The sequence below is a fragment of the Carcharhinus amblyrhynchos genome, chromosome 6 (genome assembly GCF_965287045.1).
Source record: "Carcharhinus amblyrhynchos chromosome 6, sCarAmb.v2.hapA, whole genome shotgun sequence".
NCBI classification, from domain to species: domain Eukaryota; kingdom Metazoa; phylum Chordata; class Chondrichthyes; order Carcharhiniformes; family Carcharhinidae; genus Carcharhinus; species Carcharhinus amblyrhynchos.
Window position 1 is genome coordinate 5,203,044 of NC_137329.1, and position 26,637 is coordinate 5,229,680.

Sequence of the window (26,637 nt, forward strand, 5' to 3'; positions counted from 1 at the left end):
GCAAAGCAGCCAACATAATTAAGGACCCCATACACCATGGACATTCTCTTCTTCCACTGGGGAAAAGATACTAAAGTCTGAGGTCACGTGCCAACCAACTCAGGAACAGTTTCTTCCCTGCTGCTGTCAGACTTTTGAATGGACTTACCTTGCATTAAGTTGATCTTTCTCTGTACCCTAGCTATGTAACACTACATTCTGCACTCCCTCGTCTCCTTCTCTATGAACTGTATGTTTTGTCTGTATAGCACGCAAGAAACAATACTCTTCACTGTATATTAATGCATGTGACAATAATATTTAAAAAAATGTTTTTATAAAAATATTTTAATTTTTTTTTAGAATACATCGTCATGGGTGTTGTATAACATGGCTTCCTTTTACTGGAGGATGAAGAATGAGCCATTCCAGGTGGTAGAATGTGTCATTCGGGCATTGCATTTTTCTCCACGGTAAGCTTTCAGAAAACAAGTGAGAAAACATTTGTGATATGAGGAATTTAGTACCTACAATGTTTCTTCTGGGATCCTGGCCAATACGTGTCTCAATCAGAGCCAGCAAAAATAGAACGACTGGTTATTTGTCTCATTTGATTTTTGTAAAATGACTGCCTAGTTTATCAATATTAGTGGCTGCAATTTTTAAAAAGTAGCTATAATTTGATAAGCAACTAGTTGGACATAAAATGCTCTCGGGCAACTTTGTGAAGGTGATAGGATTCTGTGTACACGCAGGTTCTTTCTTTTGTGGCAGCAGAGAGCAAGTAGATGGGCATTGGCACAGTGGTTATCCCTGCTGCCTCTCAGTGCCAGGGACCTGGGTTGAATTGCATCCTTGGGTCCCTGTCTGTGTGGAGTTTGCACATTCCCCCATATCTGTGTTGGTTTCCTTTGGGTGCTCTGATTTTCTGCCATAGTCCAAAGATGTTCAGGTTCGGTTGATTGGCCGTACTAAATGACCCTAGTGTCAGGAGATTAGCAAGGTAAATATGTGGGGTTACGGGAATAGGGCCTGGGTGGGATTGTGGTTGGTGCAGACTTGATGGGCCAAATGGCCGCCTTCTGTGCTGTTGGGCTCCTATGATTCTATGAAGCAGGCTGATTGAATACAAAGGGGTAGAAGTCATAAGAACATAAGAAATAGGAGCAGGAGTAAGCCATCTAGCCCTTCGAGCCTGCCCCGCCATTCAATAAGATCATGGCTGATCTGTTGTGGCTCAGTTCCACTTTCCCGCCCTCTCCCCATAACCCTTAATCCCCTCTCTTATCAAGAACCCATCAACCCGCTTCTTAAAAATATTTAGCGAGGCAGCCTCCACCACTTCAACGGGCAGAGAATTCCAGAGATTCACCACCCTTTGAGTGAAGAAGTTCCTCCTCAACTCCGTTCTAAACCGCCTCCCCTTTATCTTGAGGCTGTGCCCCCTAGTCCTACTGTCTTTTTTGAGCGGGAAGAGTCTCTCCACCTCTATCCTATCCATCCCATTCATCATCTTATACGTCTCAATGAGATCTCCCCTCATTCTTCTAAACTCTAACGAGTACAAGCCTAGTTTATTCAGCCTCTCCTCATAGCTCAATCCCCTCAACTCTGGTATCAGCCTAGTAAACCTCCTCTGCACTCCCTCCAGGGCCAAAATATCCTTGCGCAGGTGCGGCGCCCAAAACTGCACACAGTACTCCAGCTGCGGCCTCACCAATGCCCAATACAGCTGCAGCAAGACCTCCCTACTTTTATATTCAATCCCCCTCGCTATGAAAGCCAGCATCCCATTCGCCTTCCTGACCACCTGCTGCACCTGCAAGCTGGGTTTTTGCGACTCATGCACAAGGACCCCGAGGTCCCTCTGCACCGTCGCCTGCTGCAGTTTTTCGCCACGTAAGTAATAGTCCTTCCTACCATTCTTCCTACCAAAGTGGACCACCTCACACTTGCCAACATTAAATTCCATTTGCCATTTCCTGGCCCATTCGCCCAGCCTATCTAGATCCTTCTGCAGACTCTCCACACCCTCCGCACAATTTGCCTTTCCCCCAATCTTGGTGTCATCAGCAAATTTCGACACCCTGCACTCGGTTCCCTCCTCCAGATCATCTATATAAATGGTAAATAGCTGAGGCCCCAGCACCAACCCCTGGGGCACCCCACTAGTCACCAACCGCCAATCCGAATAGCACCCATTGACCCCCACTCTCTGCCTCCTATTTGACAACCAATCCTCTATCCACGCTAACACCCTACCCCCAACTCCATGTCCCCTGACCTTCTGCAATAACCTCTTGTGAGGTACCTTGTCAAACGCCTTCTGAAAATCCAGAAAGACCACATCCACCGGCTCTCCTCTATCCACTGCCCTAGACACATCCTCATAGAAGTCCAGTAAATTTGTCAGACACGACTTCCCTTTAATGAAACCGTGTTGCGTCCGCCCTATCAAGCAATTCCCTTCAAGATGCCTCGCAATTTCCTCCTTAATGACGGATTCTAACATTTTACCTACCACAGACGTTAAACTAACCGGCCTATAATTCCCCGCCTTTTGCCTGGCACCCTTCTTAAACAACGGCGTAACATTAGCATCACATCATGGATACAAAGCCCTGGTTTGACCACAGCTGAAGTACTGAGAGCAGTCCTGCACGCCATACCCTTGGACAAATGCATTGACCTTGGACAGAGTACAGCATAGATTTACTGGAGTGCCTTCTAGAATCTAAGAGTTAATCAAAAAGGAGAGAATAAACAAACTAGATGTAGTTTTTGGAATTTAGAAATTTAAGGATAATTCGGTCAAAGGTTTCAAGATAGTAAAAGGAGGAATTTCAGGTTAGGCAACATAATTTAAAAATCAGAGCCAGTTGTTTCAGAAGTGAAATTGAGATATGCTTCTCAGGATGACAGAAGTTTGGACATCAAATTGCAATTCATGTCAAACCAATTTTTTTTGTTACTGAAAAATATTAAAGGAAATAGGGAAGGCAGGTATACAGAGTTAGTTGCAGCTCAGCCATGGGGAGCGCTTTTCCAGCCTTGCCGTGCCTGGCACAGATCACGCCAACCCCAGAAAATTGTGTGAGAACCTAAAAGCGTGTTTTATGCTCAGCACCTAATGGTTTGCAGTTGTCCCAGTCCCTTCCTAATTGTGGCCAGAAAGGACGCCTGGTCGATTAGCATATTTAAAGTAGTATAAATATGTCTAGCCCATTTGACACCGGATTCTCCCAGCTCCTGAGACCTTCTGACCCTCGGGCACAGCGCAAACCTGGCAAGAATCGCTACTGATCTTCACATGGAGACAGGGGGGTGATGGCCACTCCAGGGGGCTCAGACGCTGTTGAAGCCCGCAGGTGGTTGGGGACATGACTGGGATGTGCCCATCTGGCAGCGCCCAGCTGGCACACTGGCTGTGCCTTCTCAGTTGGGCCATGATGGATGGGGGAGCATATCAGGGGTTGAGAGGGAGCATGTCAAGGGTGATGAAGGGGGACCCGTTAGAGGGTTCCAATGCATTCCGTGTCTGGGAGGAGATGGGGAAACATGCCATCAATGGGATGATGGGGGCAGGTTGGTTGGTGGGCCCCAGTGCACTGAGAGATCGAGACACCCTTTCAGAACGGTGCCTGATCACATGTTTAGGCCCTACCCTCCCCCTCAGCACGTTTGAGAGAGATTGAATTATGATTCAACTATATCCCTTAATTTAAGTTGCTGTTTCTTTACTGACTGTATGAACTTGGTAAATGGATGCAAGTGCTTGTGACATTTCCTGTAAAAATAAGTTAACGCTGGTATTTTTCAACTGAGGATCCATGAGAAGATTTTGAGGGTCTGTCAAATCAGTAGCTTTGAAGAATTAAAAAAAATCATGATGCAATAAAGCCTGTTGCAGCATTCTTAAGCATGCATGCATGGGGAGTACACTTCACAAAGCTGTACACTCTCTGCAAAGGAAAAACAATTACAGAGAAAAATGGGAAACAAGTGTTAGAGCTGATGCACCTATATTTGAGGACAGGAGATCCTCTCCCCCAGGTCCATTATGATAGTTAGCAGTGGTTCTTTTCCTTCTATGCTCTCCTGCCTGCCATGTTTAAGTTGGATGAACATTGTTGAGATTCGATGCTCACTTTTTTTTTGGGAGTAAATCAGTCAAGAATTGACAAAAAAACGTTGACAAAGGCTTGACAGACTTTATCTTCCGTTCTCTGTAGTTTACTGTGGTTTATCTGTGGCATCTTTTTACAGAGCTCAGCTTATCCCAGATCAAACCAAGTGCCAGCAGGCCATTCAGCCCACTGAGCTTGGGTGTAAATTGTAGGCATCTGGCGATCCACCTCAGTTTCTTTTGTGGGATCTTGCTGTGAGCAAAATTGCTGCTGGTTTTTCACCGAATGACACCGTGTACAAGCAACAATTTGCTCCTTAAGTTAGCAGAATAAAAATAATAATAGATGTTTAGTTTACAATTTTTATACAGAAAAACAACTTGCTACATTGAATACTTATAATACAGGGATGGGGTTCCCAGAAGCAAAAAAAATTGAAAACCCTTGCATTACATTGTGTGTATATGTTTTTTTTTTAAACAGGCAACATAAAGATATAGCATTGATGAATTTGGCCAACGTCTTGCATCGAGCCCATTTCTCAGCAGATGCAGCAATATTGGTTCATGCAGCACTGGATGTATCCACTGACTTCCTCACAAGTCATTATACTCTTGGAAACATATATGCTGTAAGTATGCTGAGTCTTTTCTGTGGTGAATTTTGTTTCCATTCTCATTAGTGTACTTAATGTCTTTAAAGTTTTATGCAACAAATTGTTTTTTTACACTCGTTTCTAAAATTTCTGTATCTGTAAACAGTCATGTAAAATATTGCTGTAAAGAGAGACATGTCGGTGAAGCTTTTCAGTTTGCACTCATCAGAACAAACATGAAACTTGTCACGTTTGGCCTGATGAGTGCAAGATGAAAAGAATCAGCAACGTGCCCCATTCAAGTTCTGTACCACTGAACAACAGCTGGAGATGACAGGGAGGTTGTTTCCTCTGTGGAACAGGCTGGAGCTAGAGAACGCAAAGTCCAACAGGTTTTTTGGGTAGCATGAGCTCTTGGAGCATTACCCCTTTGTGAATGGGCAATGCTCCGAAAGCTCGTGCTACCAAAGTTTAAGCTGATGTCGTGAAACTACTTATTCTGAGAGAGGGTCAGTGGTCTGGAATTCTTTCCTAGAAGAAGTCGAGGTGGAGGCTGGATCACTGAATTTATTCAAGGCTGAGTTAGATAGATTTTTGATAGACCAGTGGCAGTCAAAGGTTACGGAGGGCAGACCGGAAAATCAAGTTGAAACTGCAACCAGATGTTATCGAATGTTGGAGCAGGCTCAAAGGCCCAAATAGCCTACCCTGCTCCTAAGTCCTACACTCATGTATATTCCACTGCCCTTTTGTGGCATAGGTTTTAGATTGGACTCTGAAAATATGTTTTGAATGTCTCCTGTCCTGTGTATACAAAACAAAAACCTTGTTAATAACTTGTCACTGATGAATTTTTTGATTATCTGCAGAGTGGCTACAGGAATTTCTGTACTTTGCTCCATCGTTTGAAATCCTAATTGTTTTCTTGATGCAGTCATCATATAAACTCTGACATTTTTTTCAGCTGCGGGCAGAATTTGGTACATGTCAACTGTGTCAAATATTGTCTATACCTTCAAGGGGATTCTCTTCTATTGCAAGTAACAGGGATAAAAGTTGAAGAATGATTTTTTTTAAAAATGCAAAGGGTCAGCTAAAAAGGAGAGACATTTATCGATCAATATGCAGAGATCTGGCTGTGTTGGTTCAGATGCAAGGTGTGACCTTGTAACTTGAGCATTTCCAGCATGCTAGTGGGAATGGATGCTTGTCAAGATAAAAGTTTCAAATACAAACTTTGACATGTTGTTCTGGACATCTGGACAAATACGTGAATAGGATGGGAATAAAGGGATGTGGTCTCCAGAAGGGTAGGAGGTTTTAGTTAAGTCAGACAGCATGGTCAGTGCAGGCTTGGAGGGCTGAAGGGCCTGTTGCTGAGCTATAATTTTCTTTTTTTCTTTGTAAGTTAGGCTTTCGTCTGTTTTCAGAGTTATTTATTCCTGGAACAGGTTGCCAGTCTGATGTCAGAAGCTTAAACTTGAGCAGTGCCACTCTGCATCAAACATGACTGACCAGGAATCTCTCCTGCTCCCACTGACTGCTAATGGTGTGCTGGAAGGGTTTTGCAGGTTGATGCTCGACCTGGCACTTACATTATAAATACACCTTCCTTGGCCATCGGGTTTTGGAATAGAGTTTGAATCTGGCACTGCTGACTCCAAGGCAGAGACGCTACCCACTCTGCCACAAGACCTAGATGTTGGAATAGTGCAAGGGAATTGAATGGCAATGAATGTAACACTTGAAGAACATAGAGGAAAAGAAATCCATTGATCCGCTTGCTTTTATCAATCAAGGCAATGATTACAAAAGCAGGGAAGTAATGTTGGAGTTGTATAAAACTTTGCTGAAGCCACAACTAGAGTACTGTGTGCAGTTCTGGTTGCTACATGATGGGAAGCATGTGATTGCACTGGAGCAGGGTGCAGAGGAGATTCACCAGGATGCTGCCTGGGATGGAACATTTAGGTTACGAAGTGAGATTGGATAGGCTGGGATTATTTTCATTGAAGCAGAGAAGACTGAGGGGTGACTTGTTCAAGGTATGCAGGATTGTAAGGAGCATAGACAGTGGACAAGGAGCAGCTGCTCCCTGTAGTTGAAGGGTCAGTCTCGAGGAGACATAGGTTTAAGGTGAGGGGCAGGAGGTTTAAGGGGGAATGTAAGGAAAAACCTTTTTATCCAGAGGGTGGTGACTGTCTGGAATGTGCAGCCTGAGAGGGTGGTAAGAGGTGGGTTGCCTCACATCCTTTAAAAAGTACATGAATGAGTGCTTGGCATGTCAAGGCTATGGGCTAAGTGCTGGTAAATGAAATTAGGTGGGAGGTAAGTTGTTTTTTGCATATTGGTGCAAACACCAAGGGCAGCTTCGGTGATGTATGATGCTTCAATAAATATGACTGCGTAGAAAACCTACCAATATAGAACAAGCAGATGACGCAACAAAATTGTCAATATTTTCCATTTAATTCCAGGAGTCATCTTACTAAGAAAGGAATCTATGCCAAAAAGTGGAAAATCTTTGCATTTTCTGGTAGCATGAGCAGTTAGTTGTGTCATATCGCAGCGTATGGTTTCCTGAATTAAAAGCAATCTTAATGTTAGATGGAATTGTGGTGTAATTTGTGTTTTTCTTTTCCAGATGTTGGGGGAGTATAACCATTCAGTCCTATGCTATGATCAGGCATTGCTCATAAGGCCAGGTTTTGAACATGCAATGAGACGGAAGCACGCTGTCCTGTGCCAACAGAAACTGGAGCAAAAACTGGAGGCACAGCACAGGTATGATGATAACAGCTATAGTTTTGTTTTTGGAAAGGAATCATAGAACAGTACACAGAATAAAGCCAGTGGGCATAAAAACCTGTCCCAAATCTTTCTGAGCAATCTCATTGGTTCCACTTGTTCCTCCTTCGTGTACTTATCCAACTCTCTTTCAAAGATGATAATTAAATCTGCTAAATACCCTAAACTTGAATGCTTTTTTTCATAATTCATGTAAGTAACTCTAGTTGAATAACAGCCTTCCTTTACATTTTATTAACAAATTGTATCCCAAGAACAGTTATGTGAAAAATGTAGCTGGCACTGGAGAATTATGTGAGTCATTTCAGATTTGCAAAAATAGCCTTGTACTCAGACATTTTAGAGATGCAATTTAGGGATAACGTTGACTTACAGTGGAAGTAAATTTTCACGTTTGACTCCTAACTTCACCCCATGTTAATTTCCTTTTTTAACCTGTTATGATGTTTCATGTGCTTAGATCTCTGCAGCGAACACTAAATGAACTGAAGGAGTACCAGAAGCAGCATGATAATTATCTGAGGCAGCAAGAATTGCTGGAGAAGCACAAAGTTATGCAAGATGAGCAGCTGCTGAGAAATATAATCCATGAAACACAGATGGCAAAAGAAACTCAGCTCGGTAAATTTTGATGCAAGAGTGCTGGAAATTTCATTGTACTCAGCTGCCTGCTTTAGCTACTGCCTACAGTTAGATTGGTTATTTTACAAGTGAGCGTGCCGGTGATGTGGTTGATTTAAAACATATTATTGTTTACAATCATTTTGAATTCTAGCATTATCGTCTGGAATAATTTCAAAAATATATTGTCAGTCTTGTTCAAGGAAATTGATAACTAGGACAATTATTTTACAAAGTACTGTAATAAACATAGGAACCAATGCATTTAATTTGTAAATTCTTATTGAAAACAGTTTGGCACGCGTTTGTTTACTTGTTTGTCACGTTAGCCAACAAATTATCCAAGTTTGGAAAAAGTGGCTTAAAAGTTGATCTTTTTCGACACCTGAGCTATGACTGTAACACCACGTTCTGCACTCTCCTCTTTCCTTCTCTATGAACAGTATGCTTTGTCTGTAAAGTGTGAAAGAAACAACACTTTTCACTGTACTAATGCATGTGACAATAACAAATCAAAGTCATAGCACCCCTTTCAAGGAAGGGTCAGATGAGCTCTGTAGGTCACAATAGGGGTAAAATGATCTTTAACCTGCGATAAACCCAAAATTGGGATCAGTTAGAAATTATTCAGTAGAACACAAAACAAATATTTACATTAAACGTGCGTTTTTGTGTTTTTTTTTAGGGAACCACCAGCTTTGTCGCTGGGTTAACAAACAGCAAATTTTACGCTGCCAGTGGGATCGTCCTGTGCGCTATACCAGAGGAGACCAGTTTAATACAGTAGAGCAAGTTCAGGTACAAATTAAAGAAAACTAGCAACTTGTACAATTCATGCCTGGTCCAAGATAAAAGCAATTTTGGTATAGTTTAGAATGCTTTGATGTGCCTGTTCATTTTTAGTTCACTCCTGCTGTAACCCAACTTCTAATCCATTGTAAGATTGGGTGTTCTGGGGCTACATAACTGTCTTATTTAACAGTAATCCACTCATTATGGTCACCATTACTGGACTGTTTCAAACTTCTCAATTCCAGACTTATTAATTACTTTTAAATTCTGTCGCTGCCATGTGATACTTGAACTCATGTCGCCAGATTATTAATCCAGACCTCTGGGTTAGTCTCTAGTTATGTAACCATTATTCTACCGTTCCCCACCGTTCATCTTTGGACTGTGGGATGAAACCAGAGCACCCAGAGGAAACCCACGCAGACACAGGGAGAATGTGCAAACTCCCAGCAGACTGTGACCCCAGCCAGGAATCAAACCCAGGTCCCTGGCACTGTGAGGCAGCAGTGTTAACCACTATGCCACATTGCCGCTCCGAACAGGAATGTCGTAGCGTGTTCGTGGAATTTCTTGACAGCTCCGTAGTTGCTGAAGATTGCCATTGTTGGGGTATCAGAGCAGAAACCCCAAAGAGTGTTATGAAGCCTGACCAGACCCTAACAATTTTTCTACTTTTGGTGTTAATTTGAGGAAAATTTGAGGTTTTTCACTCCGGTTGTGATTCTATTGACACAATTTTATCAGAACAAACTTTACTTAACAATACAGTTTAACTATAACAAAATGAACTAACTTAATTTTCACCAATTGAAATTAAATTGGTAAGATACAGTTCTTTGATAAACGCAAAATACTGCGGATGCTGGAATCCGAAAAAATAACAGAAAAATGCTGGAAAATCTCAACATGTCTGACAGCACCTGTGGAGAGAGACTAGACCCAACATTTCAAGCCTGGATGACCCTTCATTAGAGACAATTCTTGACTGTTAACCTATCTCTGTTAGTTTCAGTTCAAGCAATAATCCGCTTATAGACTTAAATTCCTCTTCAGAGTCAATTAGCAAACAATATAAGCTTATATCCATGCACTTGTTAACAGCCGTAGAGCCTTTGAACACCTCTGGGGAGAGATAATCTTATCTTTAAATTTTGTTTATGTTTTATGGATGTCAGTATCAGTTATGACTTATTGACTCATTACCTGCATTAACTGATAAATGTTTTATGAAATGAGAGATTTGAAAACTACAATCAATTACAACTAAGTCAATTACAATTAAAAATACTTTAAGTATTTAGTTTTCAAATCTCTCATTTCATAAAACATTGACCACTTAATGCAGGCCATGATATTTGCAGAACACTTGTTGCTTTTATTTTGAAATAATTTGTCAGTTCGTTCCTTCTGCTCGTGTGTCACTTGTATTATTCCCTGGTCAAGGGAGATAAATAATTCATTCCAATTGTTTTCCTGTGTTTTTTAGTTCTGCTTCAGGTTGCTATAAGGTGATTCACCAGCAAACCTTCCCTTATTCTTTCATTTGGAAATCTCTTAACACTTGGTACATGCTCCAGAAAGCTTAAGTAGGCTATCATGAAAAGACATTAATTGGATCACTCTGTCTGTATTTGGTATTTCTTACATTATCAGAATAATGTAGAAAGCCGATATTTTGTTGGTTGTTTTAAAAAGGAACAGTTAAAGACATGCAGGTACACGTTTCCTCTTTCAGTTTGGCGAAGACAGTTCTACGTCCAGTATGATGCCCGTTGAGATGAAGTTAGTGATGAATATGACTCGGAGCAACTTACAGCAGCAATTTCCGTCAACCCCCGCAGGCCGATCAGTGTTGAATATATGGGGAAAGGATTTCTCGAGCTACAATGTAAGTAAGAAGGAAGGAGAGATGTAATAAATTAGGGTGTATTTTACTTGTTTCACTCTCTCGCCTTCCTTCCTGAACCCTCAGTCTCCCCCACGGACAACCATCGCTACTACCCACCTTCCCTCATTCTGATTCAGTTCTGATTGGGTTGGGAACCTCTGAATCCTTACAGGAATAAAATTCTTGAACCAGGACATTGCATCCAACCAACCGTATATATAAAACTTGCAGCAGTTTCTTTCATCGAGGTTTCACTCTTCCACAAACTAATCAAGGCTTTGGTTTTAGTTTGGATATAGTCACATGCATTCCATTTTTACTCATTATCTCCTGATGACATCTTAGTTAACATAGAAAATAGAAGCAGATATAGGCCATTTGGCCCTTCAGGCCACCTACTCTGCCATTCATTTTGATCATGGCTGATCATCGAATTCATCAAATGATTTTTTAAAATTGGTTTTTCATTATTTGAACAAATTGTTGAAGCTATACTTTGTGACAGTGAAAGACTGACTTAAATTGTAGTTATATCAGTTGTTCCAGCTCAATGTTGATGTGAGATTGATATACACTGGCAGTAAGTCTGTCTGACTTTGTTATAAACGTTTATAACAAGTAAGCAATGGCATACTTCAGTACAGGCAGTTGCAAAGTGGAGCAGTCAGGCTTACAATATCAGGTTGCCTACCTACTCTTATTTGCTGGGAATGGGGAGAAGTAAAAACATGCTTATTTTGTGAAAGGTAGTTTAGAGTATTATTCTGTTCAAGAATTACCACAAGTTTTGGTATTTGTCTTTCCTTTATGATTCCTTAAAGATTTGCTGGAAAAAATTTGGTAAGTGTTTAAGAAAAATATATTTAGTTGGAATTACAAATGTGGCACTAATGTGTAATACTTATTTGCGTGCCTTTTATGTTGCCAGGATATATTGTGGCCCAAAAGGCTAGACTGTATGCACGCCTATCCCACTCTTCCCACTGCAGCCGATCTTCCAACATACTTTCTACCTCCAGAGTATAAAGGATTTGGGTAAGAATCTGAATACTGTTGTTTGAAAATTGAGCTATTTTGGTAAGGTACTGGGATGACATTTTGGGAACCAAGCACAATGCACCATAGCCGCACAACAGTAATACTTACAGATTTTACTTTTTAGAATTAAGCCTTTGCTGTTTTTTAATCATTTTCTGGGAAATGAGTATAGCTTGCACTTTGTTACAAAACTAGTAGCAGAATTGGTTTGGAGTATATATATATATATATATATACATATATAAATAACAGGAGTGAAACTTGAATACTTGCAAGTTATTTTAACTCTGAGATGGGTTTTTAAACCATGTCCTATTGATGTTCGTGCGGGGAAAAGAATACTATTACAAGCAAATGTGTTTTCAACTATCCAGATTGGAGCAACATGGTATTAGCCACATATCTCAAATAGTGATGACACTTTGCCATGTGTCATATACTAATATACAAGCTTGTAACTAACAAGCTAGGAAAACACATTTTATGTGCAATTTACACTTTATATCTAATAAGTTTTTCTGTTCATTTGTGGGACAAGGGAGCCGCTGGTCAACCAGCATTTCTTGCCCATCTCTAGTTGCCCTTGCATGAAGGTATTTGCTTTTAGTTTTAGGTAAATTGATCTGTTCTGTTAATCTTGTGAATCAGTAAACAATTGAAAAGTTTTGTTTTTCTTTTTGCAGTGTCCAATCACTCCTGACATCTTCAGGAAAGCAAGATAAAGATGCGGCTGGCCGCCTTCCTGACTGTTCTCCCACGTTAGATTTCCACAATAACGAACAGCTGTACCATCTAGTGAAAGAACTGGAAAACAGGCCAGATTTGAAATCTGGAAATCCAGACTACTATGCCAAGCAGGTAATTATATTTCAAAACTGAAAGCCACATTGTACTGTCTCGTTGAATCCTAAACTACTGGCAGAGCAATGTCTCGGCACTGTTCGAACATGTTTCTGTGACAGAGGAACTGATGCCAGAGTCTGCAAGGGAGTTACACATTTGTGGTTCTGGCATAATGGACTTAAAAGTTGTAAAATATTCCATGTTTCCCATTTTATTTAAAACAAATAGTTCACATTGATCAAATGTGCTTCCATCTGTTGAAATAAATACATTAATTTGTACGCCTGCTTCAGATATTAGAAAGCAATTGAATTATAGGGAACCACTCTGAAACATGGTAACTGTTTTCCCTATGCATTGAAGGCAACTATAGTTTAGCTTTTACTAACAAGAGACTTGCTCTGCAGAGAGGACGTGCAGTATATCATACAGAATGCCTTTTGTGTCTTCGAATTACAATTGTAATTTGCTATATTTAAACAGGCTCTGTTTTCTCATTTGAGTATTACCGAGGAGCAAGTGGGAGAGGTCATCTCACAAGCTATTGAAAAGGTGAGCAAATCATTTTTGTGTATCAGAATAGAGGTGTTGTTACATTCAAAGAGTCCCCAGCACTTTAGATCTCTTCCCTATGACTGTTTTTGCACGTATAATAAGTGGATATAATATGATTATTGATGTGAACTACATTAACTTCCTTCAGGGTACAGTAAAGATTTACCAGGCTGATTCCTGGGATGGCAAGTCCGTTATATGAGGAGAGACTAGAACAAAGAAAAACAGAGCACAGAAACAAGCCCTTCAAGTCTGCATCAACCATGCTTCCCGACTTAACTAAAACCCCCTATCCTTACGGGGACCATATCCCTCTATTCCCATCCTATTCACATATTTAAAGTTGATTTGGATTATATTCACTGGAGTTTAGAAGAGTGAGAGTGAATCTCATAGAAACATATAAAATTCTAACAGGGTTAGATGGGGTAGATCCAGAAAGAACGTTCCCAATGGTGGGGGAGTCCAGAACTAGGGATCATAGTTTGAGGATAAGGGGAAAGAAAGCCTTTTAGAACTGAGGTGGGGAGAAACTTCTTCACCCAAGGGGTGGTGAATGTGTGGAATTCATGACCATAGAGTATAGTTGAAGCCAAAATGTTGCCTGACTTCAGGTAGAAATTAGATATAGCTGTAGGGGTTAAAGGGATCGAGGGATATGAGGGGAAGGTGGGATCAGGATATTGAATTCAATAAACAGCCATGATCAAAATGCATGGCAGAACAGGCTCAAAGGACCGAATGGCCTACTCCTGATTCTAGTTTCTATGGTTTCAAAAATTGTTTGTTGCTTCCCAAAAGTAAGATTGCAAATATCAGGATATCTATTTAACATTATCTTCTATTCTTCGTATCTTAACCCATCTACATGTAAATAGTTTGTCACCCATATAAATATATTTTTTGAAGAATATATAAGCTCCATTCTTGGTGTTCTTTTATATTTCTCATTGCTGAACTTGAAGCAGGTGAGAAGTTTTTGGAAAGTGGTTTTTGATCGAAGTTCTCAATTTATGTGGAAGAAAATAGTAGTCATTTTTTTTTTACTTCATTTGGAAAATTTTCCTCACCCTGCTGAACAGCCCTGACTGGAGCTGTAAGTTTGCAGCAGCTGGAGTGCGAGACTGATGTGATGATTAAAATTCTGATGTGTTACACTCTGCAAAATGGTGAGGAGGTTTCCAAGAATTTTCTTTCCCATAAGCTGCTGTGAACCAAACGTGATATAATCATGTCATACTATAGGTGCCAGAAATTGATTTATTTTTATTTATTTATTAGTCACAAGTAGGCTTACATTAACACTACAGTGAATTTACTGTGAAAACCCCCTAGTCACCACATTCTGACACCTGTTTGGGTACACTGAGGGAGAAGTTGGCATGGCCAGTGCACCTTACCAGCATGTCTTTCAGACTGTGGAAGGAAACCAGAGAAACCCACACAGACACAGGGGAGAATGTGCAGACTCCACACAGATAGTGACCCAAGCCAGGAATCGAACCCAGGTCCCTGGTGCTGTGAGGCAGCAATGCTAACCAGGAGTAACTGATCTTTACTAAGTACCTTGTGGTCCTGCCTTCAGACTTTTTTTTAGCTGTACCTTTTGGTACTTTATTCCTAACCAAAAAAGCCAGTTAAGTCCAATAGAGTCCCCACATGAGGGACAAACCAGACCGAAGCTGACAAGACAAGAATATACATCCCATCTTGGGCTTGATCAAACAAGATCCCAGCCAATAGGACAAGGCATTACACCCTTCAGACCCTTGTCCTATGGCGTTCTGTCCTGACAATGTGGAATGAGATACTGGTGCTATGGAGGGTGAGATGGAACGAGCACCACTGTATACTACACCAACCATTTGTTCATGTCTTGTTTTGCACTGTTACTTCACATAAGTCTCTTTCTCTAAATCTCTTTCCCTTAAGTTCTCCCCTGCCCTTTTCTGTCCCCTTATACTTCCTGTTACATTCCTTTTTAATTTCTGTCCATCTTCAATGACCCTTCCCACAGATAGCTTGTAACATTCACTGCTTCTGGTTATCCACTGCTGACTGACCTACTGAGTATTTTCTGTCCAGTGGCATATTCTCGGTCTCAATTGTTGAGACAGTTATATTCCTAATTCTGAGATACTGAGCATTTGTTTGTTTCACTATTTCTCTCTGTCTATCTGCAACTCATTAGTAGTACGTGAGCAATGAACCTTTAACACTTATGAAATAATTCCACTTGAATTTAATATCAACCTGTAACATTGCGCTGCCTACCTAAAACAGATCAGCAATTTTCATTTAGAGAAGCAGAATCTGATTATTCAGTACTCTACATCTCACTTAAATAGAGCCAACTAAGATTGAAATGCTATGAATCTCTTTTTTTTAACATTTATTCTGCCACCTTGGGAGTGTAACCGTAAAACGATATAGTGTGAAAAGAGGCCATTCGGCTCATCATGCCTGTGCCAGCCCTTAGATGTCCAATTAGTCACAAGATACTACTCTTTCCTTTTATCTCTGTAGTTTTTATTCCCTTCAAGTATGAATGTTATTCTGTTTTGAATGTTGCTATTGAATCTACTACCCTTTTAGGCAGTGCATTCCAGATCACAATACTGAATTCACTGTATTAAAAAAATGTTTCCCCGTGCCACCTCTGGTTTCCTCTCCTCTGCTTACCAGCTGTCCTGCCACAGGAAACCGTTTTCTCCTCATTTACTCTATCAAAGTCTTTCATAGTTTTGAACACCTATCAGATCTCCTCTTGACCTGCTCAGCTCTCCTGTCTCTCCACATAACTGAACCAATAAGATCATAAATCGTAGCAGAAGTTTCAGTGGGATATTCAACCCACCTATGCTAGTGTTCAGTAAGATCATGGCTAACCTGATTGTGGCCCTCATCTCTGTCTTAAATTATTTTGAAACTGTGTTTCCTAGTTCTAGATTCTCCTATGGGGGGAAATGACCTCTCAACATTACTCCATTAAACCCCTTCAAAATTTTCTGTGTGTTACAATAAGATCACCTCCCATGATTTAAACACATTTAAGAACATAAGTAGTAGGAGCAGGAGTAGGCCATTTAGCCCTTCGAGACTGCCCCGCCATTCAATAAGATCATGGCTGATCTGAAGTGACTCAGTTCCACTTCCCCGCTTTCTCCCCATAACCCTTAATTCCCTTGCCTACCAAAAACCTATCTACCTGTGACTTAAATATATTTAGCGAGGTAGCCTCCACCACTTCAACGGGCAGAGAATTCCAGAGATTCACCACCCTTTGAGTGAAGAAGTTCCTCCTCAACTCCGTTGTAAACTGCACCCCCCGCCCCTCTTATCTTGAGACTGTGCCCTCTAGTCCTGCTGTCCTTTCTGAGTGGGAAAAATCTCTCTACCTCTACCCTATCTATCCCCTTTATTATCTTATACGTCTCTATAAGATCCCTCCTCATCCTTCTAAACTCCAACGAGTACAGACCCAGTCTATTTAGTCTCTTTTCATAGTCCAACCCCTTCATCTCCGGTATAAGAACATAAGAACATAAGAAATAGGAGCAGGAGTAGGCCATCTAGCCCTTCGAGCCTGCCCCGCCATTCAATAAGATCATGGCTGATCTGTCGTGGCTCAGTTCCACTTTCCGGCCCTCTCCCCATAACCCTTAATCCCCTCTCTTATCAAAAACCCATCAACCCGCGTCTTAAAAATATTTAGCGAGGCAGCCTCCACCACTTCAACGGGCAGAGAATTCCAGAGATTCACCACCCTTTGAGTGAAGAAGTTCTTCCTCAACTCCGTTCTAAACCGCCTCCCCTTTATCTTGAGGCGGTATCAGCCTAGTGAACCTCCTCTGCACTCCCTCCAAGGCCAAAATATCCTTGCGCAAGTGCGGCGACCAAAACTGCACACAGTACTCCAGCTGCAGCCTCACCAGTGCCCTGTACAGTTGCAGCAAGACCTCCCTGCTTTTATATTCTGTCCCCCTTGTTATAAAGGCCAGCATCCCATTCGCCTTCTTGATCACCTGCTGCACCTGCAGACTGGGTTTTTGCGACTCATGCACAAGGACCCCCAGGTCCCTCTGTAGTGTAGCATGCTGCAGCTTTTCGCCCTTTAAATAGTAATCCCTCCTACTATTATTCCTCCAAAGTGGATAACCTCACACTTGCTAACGTTGTACTCCATCTGCCAGGTCCTCGCCCACTCGCTCAGCCTATCCAGATCCCTCTGCAGACTTTCTACACCCTCCGCACAATTTGCTTTTCCACTCATCTTTGTGTCATCAGCAAATTTCGACACCCTACACTCAGCTCCCTCCTCCAGATCATCTATATAAATGGTAAATAGCTGAGGCCCCAGCACCGATCCCTGTGGCACTCCACTAGTTACCATTTAAGACTGAGGGCTTAGCATGATTGTTACCATTGTATTTGATTCTTCCATTAATAAAGCCAAGGTTCTCTTCTGAGCCTTCTGAAATTTGCCATGCCACTTTCAAAGAATTGCTAGCCTATATCCCAGGTTTCTCTGTTGCTGTACACCTTCTTGGAGTACTGTGCGCAGTTCTGGTCGCCTCACTACAAGAAGGATGTGGAAGTTATTGACAGGGTGCAGACGAGATTTACAAGGATGTTGACTGGATTGGGTGGCATGCCTTTTGAGGATAGGTTGAGGGAGCTCGGTCTTTTCTCCCTGGAGAGCCGAAGGATGAGAGGCGACCTGATAGAGGTTTATAAGATGTTGAGAGATATAGATAGGATGGATTCTTGGAGGCTATTTCCCAGGGCTGAAATGGTCGCTACAAGAGGACATAGGTATAAGGTGCTGTGAGTAGGTACGGAAGAGATGTCAGGGGTAAGTTTTTCACTCAGGGTGGTGAGTGAGTGGAATCGGCTGCCATCGGGGGTGGTGGAGGCGAACTTGTTGGGGTCTTTTAAGAGACTTCTGGATGAGTACATGGGATTTAATGGGATTGAGGGTTATAAATAGGCCTGGTAGGTAGGGATATGATCGGCGCAACTTGTGGGCCGAAAGGCCTGTTTGTGCTGTAGTGTTCTATGTTTTATGTTCTGTGTTCAAACTTGTAACAGTCTTAACAATATCCTGAATTCCTGCCCTGATGTCATTATTCATTGCCTAACCTGAGGATTAACCACAAAGGATTTAAATTAATTTGTTTAATATGTAGTCATGCACCCATTGTGAAAAAGATGTGAATATTTTCAACTGTTGTACAAAGATCCCTGTTGATGTTGAGCTTGTTTTACACCCAAACAAGACGAAACCAGTTGTACTGACTTGTCATACTCATACCTCACTCATTCAAGACTGAACATGTCATTCTCTCTATATCTGTATGTAGGAAGATTGTAATGTATACATGGCTGGAAATAAGTGTTCTGAATGTATGTAACTGTTAAATGTACCTTATTTAATGTTATGTTTTGATTGATGTAATCATTGATTTTGATGGCAAAGTGCACTGATAAAACAGCAGAACTGTCTTTCTTGCAGCAAACTGCTCCAATGTGGTTACTATTGAATGAAGCCGGTTTGTACTGGCGAGCTATTGGGAACACGACCTCTGCTCTTGACTGTTTGAAACAAGCACTCAATCTGGTTCCAGAAGATTACATGGATATTCCACTAGTCAATCTGGCTAACCTGCTCATTCACATTGAGCTCCATGAGGATGCTGCTGCTCTTTTGCAAAAAGCCCTTGCTATTAACAGCACAGAGGTAAGTTAACCAGGAAATAGTGTTGGCATTCATCGAACCAATAAGCAGCCAAATTCTAAAATGAGTTTTATAACTGCAAAGAACATGTAGTTCAAAAAGAGACAGATAAATGGTCTCTGTAAAAGTTTAACCGTATGTTGCATAATCTAAGTGTTAGTGAGATCATGGCTAACCTGATTGTGGCCCTCATCTCTGTCTTAAATTATTTTGAAATTGTGCTTCCTAGTTCTAGATTTTCCTATGAGGGGAAATGACCTCTCAACATTACTCTGTTCAACCCCTTCAAGTTAACTTTTCATGTTCATCTAAAATAACGTAAACTCTGTTTGTATTGTGGGCAGTTGCTTTCTTTGTTTCAAACTGTACAAACATGAGGGGCATGCTTTCCCAGCAAGGAGAGATGGGTTTTAGTGCAAGCTGGGAAGTTAAATCCACTGAATTTGGGATTGGATGAAGATCCTGATATCACACACTCTCTTTCAGCTAAAGTAAAGTAATTGAGCCGTTGATTCACCCAGTGCACAGGTTCCACACTATCAACACACATCGCCAGGTTGAAAAAGGCAAGTGCCCAGTGAGAACCCATTGTTGAGTGAAACTGGTCCAATGGCAAAATACAAAGGCTGAAATCAGCAAGGCTATGGTTAACACAGTGAAGAACTAGCACTGACAGAAGCAGTTCATTCAGCCTGAATTCACTGATTTGATTGTGATCAAAAACTTTGCCCAACTGCTGTCAAGTGCCTTGGATTACTTATCTTGCCCGTGGGAACCATAGAATCCCGACTGTGTAAAAATAGGCCATTCAGCCCATTGGGTCTGCATCAACTCTTGAAAAGAGCATCCTACCCAGTCCTTCCTCACCACCCCATCCCTGCAACCCCTAACCTACATACCTTTGAATATTAACAGCCAGTTCACCTGCACAGCTTTGGGCTGTGGGAAGAAACCCATGAAAAAATGGGGAGAACATGCAAATGCCACACACCAAGTCATTGAAGGCCAGAATTGAACCCGATTCCCTGGTGCTATGAGCGTAACCACTCTGTCACCATGCCACCCTTCCTCGTAACATGGAATGTGCTACATATTTAGCAAGTACTTGGATTCCTGAGGGGGCAGCAACCCCAGAAGCAACCTGCCTTTTCCACAGCTACATGGAACAGGAGGGATAGGCACAGGGCTAGAGTTCCAACGAGGAGATATTCCCACCAAAGGATCTGTGGACCAAGGGTCAGCTTGCTCAACTTCTCCAAACAACAATGCTAAAGAGGACTCAGACTCTTGTGGTAGGTAGCCACAGACGTTGTGGGGCATCTTCAGTAGACCCACTGCAGCAGTTCAAGAAGATGGCATTCCACAACCTACAAGAGGAAATAGGGATGATAACAAACAGCAGTCTTGCCAGCAACACCCACATTCCAAAAAACAAATATTGAAACCCTCCACACACAATGTACCAGCCTGCCCAAACATTGCATAGCCTAAGGCTCTAATGTATAGTTTTATTTTTTTAACTGGAATTGTGGTGAAAATCAGCATAGGGTAAAAATCAAAACTAAGTCCTTTGATGTTAAAAATCCTATGGTGACCAATAAGTAATGAGATAATTTTCACACATGGATCCTGAAGTTTGTAGACACAAAGTCCATATGAGAACGAATGAGAAAATATTGCCTTTTTTTCAACGGTTGCACTTAGGCCATTGTTGTTGACCTTCATCTCTTTGGCTGTAAATAATGAGTTACAATCTGGTGCACAATTGTGAAGTGTCTGAAATTGGAGGCAGAGATTGGCTATTATTGTAATGTCACTCACTTTTTGTTAATTTAATCAGATTTCAGTATGATGGTGTGTCCCTGGTAATTTATTGCTGCATGAGTCCTAAAGGTACTCAAATCTTTTCTGACTTCCATTTGGGGTGGACACACCTTAATTTTTCTCTTTGAAGTTTGAATAGTTCAGATGCAAACTTAACATAGGCAAATGATGGCAAATATCCCAATTGTTGAGCATGCTATTCTCCTTTAGTTTTAAACTATTATGACTGTCAGAATCTGCAGCTTTTCGGTTTGTCTGAGGACTGAATTAACCATCAAATGTTTCTTCCTCCAGCCACTAACGCTTCTGAGCTTAGGAAATGCCTACCTGGCGCTGAGGAATGTTAGCGCCGCTCTTCAAGCCTTCAGAGCAGCATTGGACAGAACAACTAGATGCCCTGAATGTGACAGCAACCTGAAATTAATCCGCTGTCTGCAGTTCTACCCTTTTTTATACAACCTTACATCTTCCAAGTGTGCAGGTAAGCAAGGGAATAGACCTCTACGGAAGTAAGGTGAAAAACTGCAAAACTATTCCAACTTTTAAATGGAGTTTTATAAAAGATTATGTTCCACAGATGCATTCATTAGGATGAAGTTATGAAAGAATGGAACATTTAAAACTGTGTAATATTGTATAGTGACTTAATTTTCATTAGTTGTACATTGTTTTAAAAATAAATATACTGCACTTAAGGAAAATGGTGTATTAACTATACACCAGGTGTGGAAAAATTGGTTGAGTATAAGGTAAGGCATATTTTAAAATTTAAGTATACTTCTGTGTATTAGGTTTAAAACAATGATTATTTCTCATACATGTCCTTGTGGGAAAATTCTTGTGATCCAGGAAAAAAATATATCACCAGCTCAATGCATCTGTAGATATTTTGATGTGTAGCTATTATATTTGGCTTTTGTGTAGTAGAAATATGCTTTATGAGGGAGTCACAAATACAATAAGCAGAAAATATGAAAGCTTACACGAATGCATTTTCTTCTTTTGCCAAGATCGTAAAATTCTTTCATCGCTTTGAAAGAAAGTATCCGTCGAGGCTTAACGTAACTGCAGCATTAAATGTAAAAACAGAAGCAGAAGAATTCGATTAAGAAAGTTGTGCAATATTGTTCTGAGCAATTGGATAATTTCTGTGAGACTGCTTTGAGTCAGTGGGACTCGTCAATGTTTAAGAACTCAACGACCAATCTGAATGAGTGCTCCACTACAGTAACAGACTTCACTAGTCAATCAGTAGAAGACTGTGTGCTAAAGAAGCAAATTCATGTGTTCATTGATGAACAGGGATATCCACTGCTTGCTGAAGTCCAGGTCTGAGACGTTCAAGTCAGGTGATCTTGACCTATACAAGAAATCCAGATACAATGTATAGAGAAACAGCAAAAATGCCAAGGGACCATACCAGACCAAGCTAGAGTCCAGGTTAGCCACATGGGCTGCCATTGGTTATGGCAAGGTCTGCAAAACATAACAGGCTGCAAGGTGAAGGCATGTAGGATCGCCAGCACCAGTGCACCCCTCCCCGATTAGCACAACGCATTCTAGGCCTGTTTTGAGCAAGAGGTCAACAAGAGGATACCTTCCCCATGGAAACCTTGGCAAAACCAGTAACCATTGCAGACATCAGTTCAGCCTTCTTGAAAGTCAACCCACAGAAGGCGACTGGCCCGGATGGGGTCCCCGGACTAGCACTCAGGTCCTGCGTGGGCCAACTGGCACGGGTACTTGCAGACATCTTTAATCTCTCCTGACATCGTTCTGAGGTCCATATCTGCTTCAAGAAGATGACCATCGTCCCTGTACCAAAGAAAAGCCAGGCAGCATTTCTTAACAATATCTGACATCCATCATTGTGAAGTGCTTCGAAAGGCTAATCATGGCACGGATCTCCCAAATTGTCTGGGTCCACTGCAATTCACCTATCCGTGCACTGGGGTTGAAGTGGAAATGGTCAAGAGCTTCAAGTTTCTAGGTGTCCAGATCACCAACAACTTGTCCTAGTCCCTCCACACTGATGCTATTGTTAAGAAAGCCCACCAACCCCTCCACTTTCTCAGGAGGCTAAGGAAAAATTTGGCGTGTCCACTACGACTCTCACCAATTTTTACAGATGCACCTTGGAAGGCACCCTTTCCGGATGTGTACAGCTTGATGTGGCTCCTGCTCTGCCAAGACAGCAAGAAACTACAAAGGGTCGTGTACGTAGCCCAACCCATCACGGAAACTAGCCTCCCATCCATTGACTCCGTCTACATTTCCTGTTGCCTTGGAAAAGCAACCTGCATAATCAAGGACTTCACACACTCCAGACGTACTCTCTTCCACCTTCTTCTGTCAGGAAGAAGATACAAAAGTCTGAAATCATGTACCAACCATCTCAAGAGCAGCTTCTTCCCTGCTGCCACCAGATTTTGAATAGACCTACCTCGCATTAAGTTGATCTTTCTCTATACCCTAGCTATGACTGTAACACAACATTCTGCACCCTCTCCTTTCCTTCTCCCCAGTGCCCTCTATGTACAGTATGCTTTATTTGTATAACATGCAAGAAACAATACTTTTCACTGTATGACAATAATACATCAACTCAAAAAAAATCAAATTGTATGTGTATTCAGGAGCACCATTGTCTCAGAACTACTAGATTAACTTCCTTTTGTAGTTTAATTATTATTCGATATAAATTACAACCCTGGCCAAATCATACATTTTATCCATAATACCCTGAGAAAGCAATTACTCGTCAAACATTGATGTACATAAGTAGAATGGAAGAGTTTGCAGTTACGGAGTGCTAATACAACCAAATTCCCAGAGTGTTCCAGAGCTGGTAGAGTACTTTATCGAGGAGAGTCACTGTTGTGACCTTGGACACTATGTGAAATATCTGTTTACAAACGATTGCTTGGTGGTACAGAACTTGAATGTGGCTGAAAAGAGACGCATGTTGTCAAAGCTTTTCATGTTACACACATCAGGACAAATGCCAGATGATCACAAAATAGGTCTCAGTGATCAGCTAACCAATTCAAACAGCAAATTCCTTCAGTTGCTCATAATAGTAAGAGTACAGATTACTCTCAGTCAGCCTGAGCTCTCAACATCAAAATCGAAACATCTACTATGAGCAATCCTCCCACAATTAGGCAGCACTTTGTAGACTGCACGAAAAGCTGCACTGACAGCCACTTTAAGTAGTATATTGCATTTGTAACGTGGTTCATTTACGCTTGCTAGAAGTGACCTACATTCATATGCAGGGCCCATTCTTTACAAACAAAAGGAATATGTTCAAATTTTTCATCTGCTTTGAATTACCTGGGATTTTGGGGTCCTTTAGTTCCATATTGCCTTCTCCATGGCAATTAGAGCAATCTTGCCAACAAATCAGCACCTATTTCCTCCTGTCATTCAAATTGTTGTGATTGTTTGAAATTTGGTATTCTTTTGTTTGTTGAGATGCATACAAGGCCAGAAGCTTTAGGAGACAGTTTTATAGTGGTAATATAACTGGAGCAGTCATTCAGAGGCCCAGGTGAAAGCTCTGGGGAGATGAATTCAAATCCCACCACGGCAGTGAGTGGAATTTGAATTAAATTAATAAACCTCGAATTGAAACCTCATCTCAGCAATAGTGACTACAAAACTATTATCAATTGTCGTAAAACCCCAACTAAATCACTGATGCCCTTTAGGGAAGGAAATCTGCCATCCTTAACTGGTTCGGCCTTCATGTGCCTCCAGACCCACAGCAATGTGGTTTATTCTGAGCTGCCCCCTAACATGTCCTACAGGCCACTCAGTTCAAGGGCATTAGGAGTGGGCAGTAATTGCTAGCCTTGTCAGTAATGCACACATTCCAAGAAACAATAGAAAGAAACACGCTCTTCAGCTAGAGTTTGAGTATCAATGCATGGTTGCAGATTTGTGACGGTCTAATGCTTTGTGACTTGTTAATTTAATTTGTACACCCATTGGCAATATGTGGCCATCAATGGACCATGGACCATAAACCACCTCTGTAAAACCTCAGTATATTCCTGAACAGTGAACACCGGATATCACTGCAGCAATCCTTTCCTTAGAGACCTGTTGATAAAGATTAGAAAAGATAAATGCTTCATGTGGCACTAAAATAAGATATTCAAATGCCAAAAATACCAAACTATAAGGACTCCGCAAAATGCTATATCTTCCCCTTGAGGCCTGTTTAATGGATACAGATTCATAGACCTCTTGCTCCCCTAGTCTGCAACTCTGAGTGGCTGAAGAAGATCTTGGAACATTATCAAAATATAAGAAACTTGCTTTGGAATGTTATGGAACAAAAATGTTAATTAGTACCTGCATACAACTAATCTGATTTGGAACTGAATTTCAAAAGCACCTAAGTAAAGTTTATTGATTAGTTACAAGTAAAGCTTACATTAACACTGCAATGGAGCTATTATGAAATTTTCCTTGTCGCCACACTCCGGTACCTGTTAAAGTCAACGCGTCCAACCAGCACATCTTTTGGACTGTGGGAGGACGCCAGAGCACCCAGAGGAAACCCTTGCAGACACAGGAGAATGTGCAGACTCCACACAGACAGTGACCCAAGCCAGAATCGAAGCCGGGTCCCTGGTGTTGTGAGGCAGCAGCGCTAACCACTGTGCCATCTGGATGCATGATTGGCTTTTCAGCCGGGCAATCAAAGTTTGCATTTCACAATCGACAGTAACCCAAATTTGGCCTGTGTGCTGTTAAAATTCATTCTTTAAAATCGTGGCACAGACAAAACTTCCATTTTTGCATCATATAATTACATTTAAACTTTGCCAATATTCACACTTCCTGTAAGTGTTTTACATTTGGGCAGCACAGTGGCACAGTTTTAATGTTTTTTTTCTGTTGCTAAAAGATAATTAGCAGTCCCGTAACTTTGTTCATCCTAGTTTACTAAAAAAAGTAAGAGTTAGACATCACACACACACACACACAAATGAACACTCTCACACTCTTTCTCTATGTTGAAGACCACATGGAGGACCTCAACATCCATTAGCAAGACTGGTATGATAGTATCACCAGTGACTAAACTGGCTAAGTCCTCATGGACATAGCTGGAGACTGGGTCTTTGGCAAGTCGTGGGGGAACCAACAAGCGAGAAAACTTACTTTTGTCCATGCCAATCTGTCCATGATAGTTTCTGCAAGGTCACTGCTATCAATACTAAGTTCCTCTCCCCACTGCGGATGCTCTCCATTGTGTTGTGTGGCACTACCACCGTGCTAAATGGGATAGCTTTTGAACTGATCTTGGAGCTCAAAATGGGGGGCTTCTTGCATGTTGTTAGAGTTGCACTCACCCAGACAATGAGAGAATATCCCACCACAGTCCTGACTTGTGCCTTGTAGATAGTGGACAGGCTTTGGGGAGTCAGGAGGAGAATTCCCAGCGACTGTCGCAAAATTGTACTCAACACAATCTGTAACCTCATGGCCTGGTATATCTCCCACTCCACCATTACTATCAAGCTGGCAAATCGACCCTAATTCAGTGAAGAGTTTAGGAGAGTACACCTAGAGGAATACCAGGCATTCCTAAAAATTAGGTTCAACCTGATGAAGCTAACAAATAGGACTATTGCATGCCAGACAATGGAAGCATCAAGCAATAGACCAAATCAATCCCACCTCCAACAGGCCAGGTCTCCAGACTGCAATCCACATTTGGTTGGGAATGGTGGTGGACAATTAAACAACTAACTGGAATAGGAGGCTGCACAAATACCACCATCCTCAATGATGGAGGAGCTCAGCATATTGA

At 41.5% G+C, this 26,637-nt stretch overlaps 1 protein-coding gene across 2 annotated transcripts in view; it reads left to right on the plus strand.

The window, feature by feature from the left end:
• The window catches only part of ttc17 (tetratricopeptide repeat domain 17), a 102,644-nt gene that overhangs the window by 28,663 nt on the left and 47,344 nt on the right, over positions 1–26,637 (plus strand). For both annotated transcript variants that reach the window (XM_080189856.1, XM_080189857.1), the window contains exons 6-16: positions 343–452; positions 4,590–4,737; positions 7,346–7,485; positions 7,970–8,130; positions 8,816–8,928; positions 10,658–10,810; positions 11,739–11,845; positions 12,532–12,706; positions 13,175–13,243; positions 18,762–18,986; positions 21,102–21,288. In XM_080189856.1, coding sequence (XP_080045982.1) covers positions 343–452; positions 4,590–4,737; positions 7,346–7,485; positions 7,970–8,130; positions 8,816–8,928; positions 10,658–10,810; positions 11,739–11,845; positions 12,532–12,706; positions 13,175–13,243; positions 18,762–18,986; positions 21,102–21,288 — 1,588 coding nt within the window. The remainder of the gene's footprint in view (positions 1–342; positions 453–4,589; positions 4,738–7,345; positions 7,486–7,969; positions 8,131–8,815; positions 8,929–10,657; positions 10,811–11,738; positions 11,846–12,531; positions 12,707–13,174; positions 13,244–18,761; positions 18,987–21,101; positions 21,289–26,637) is intronic.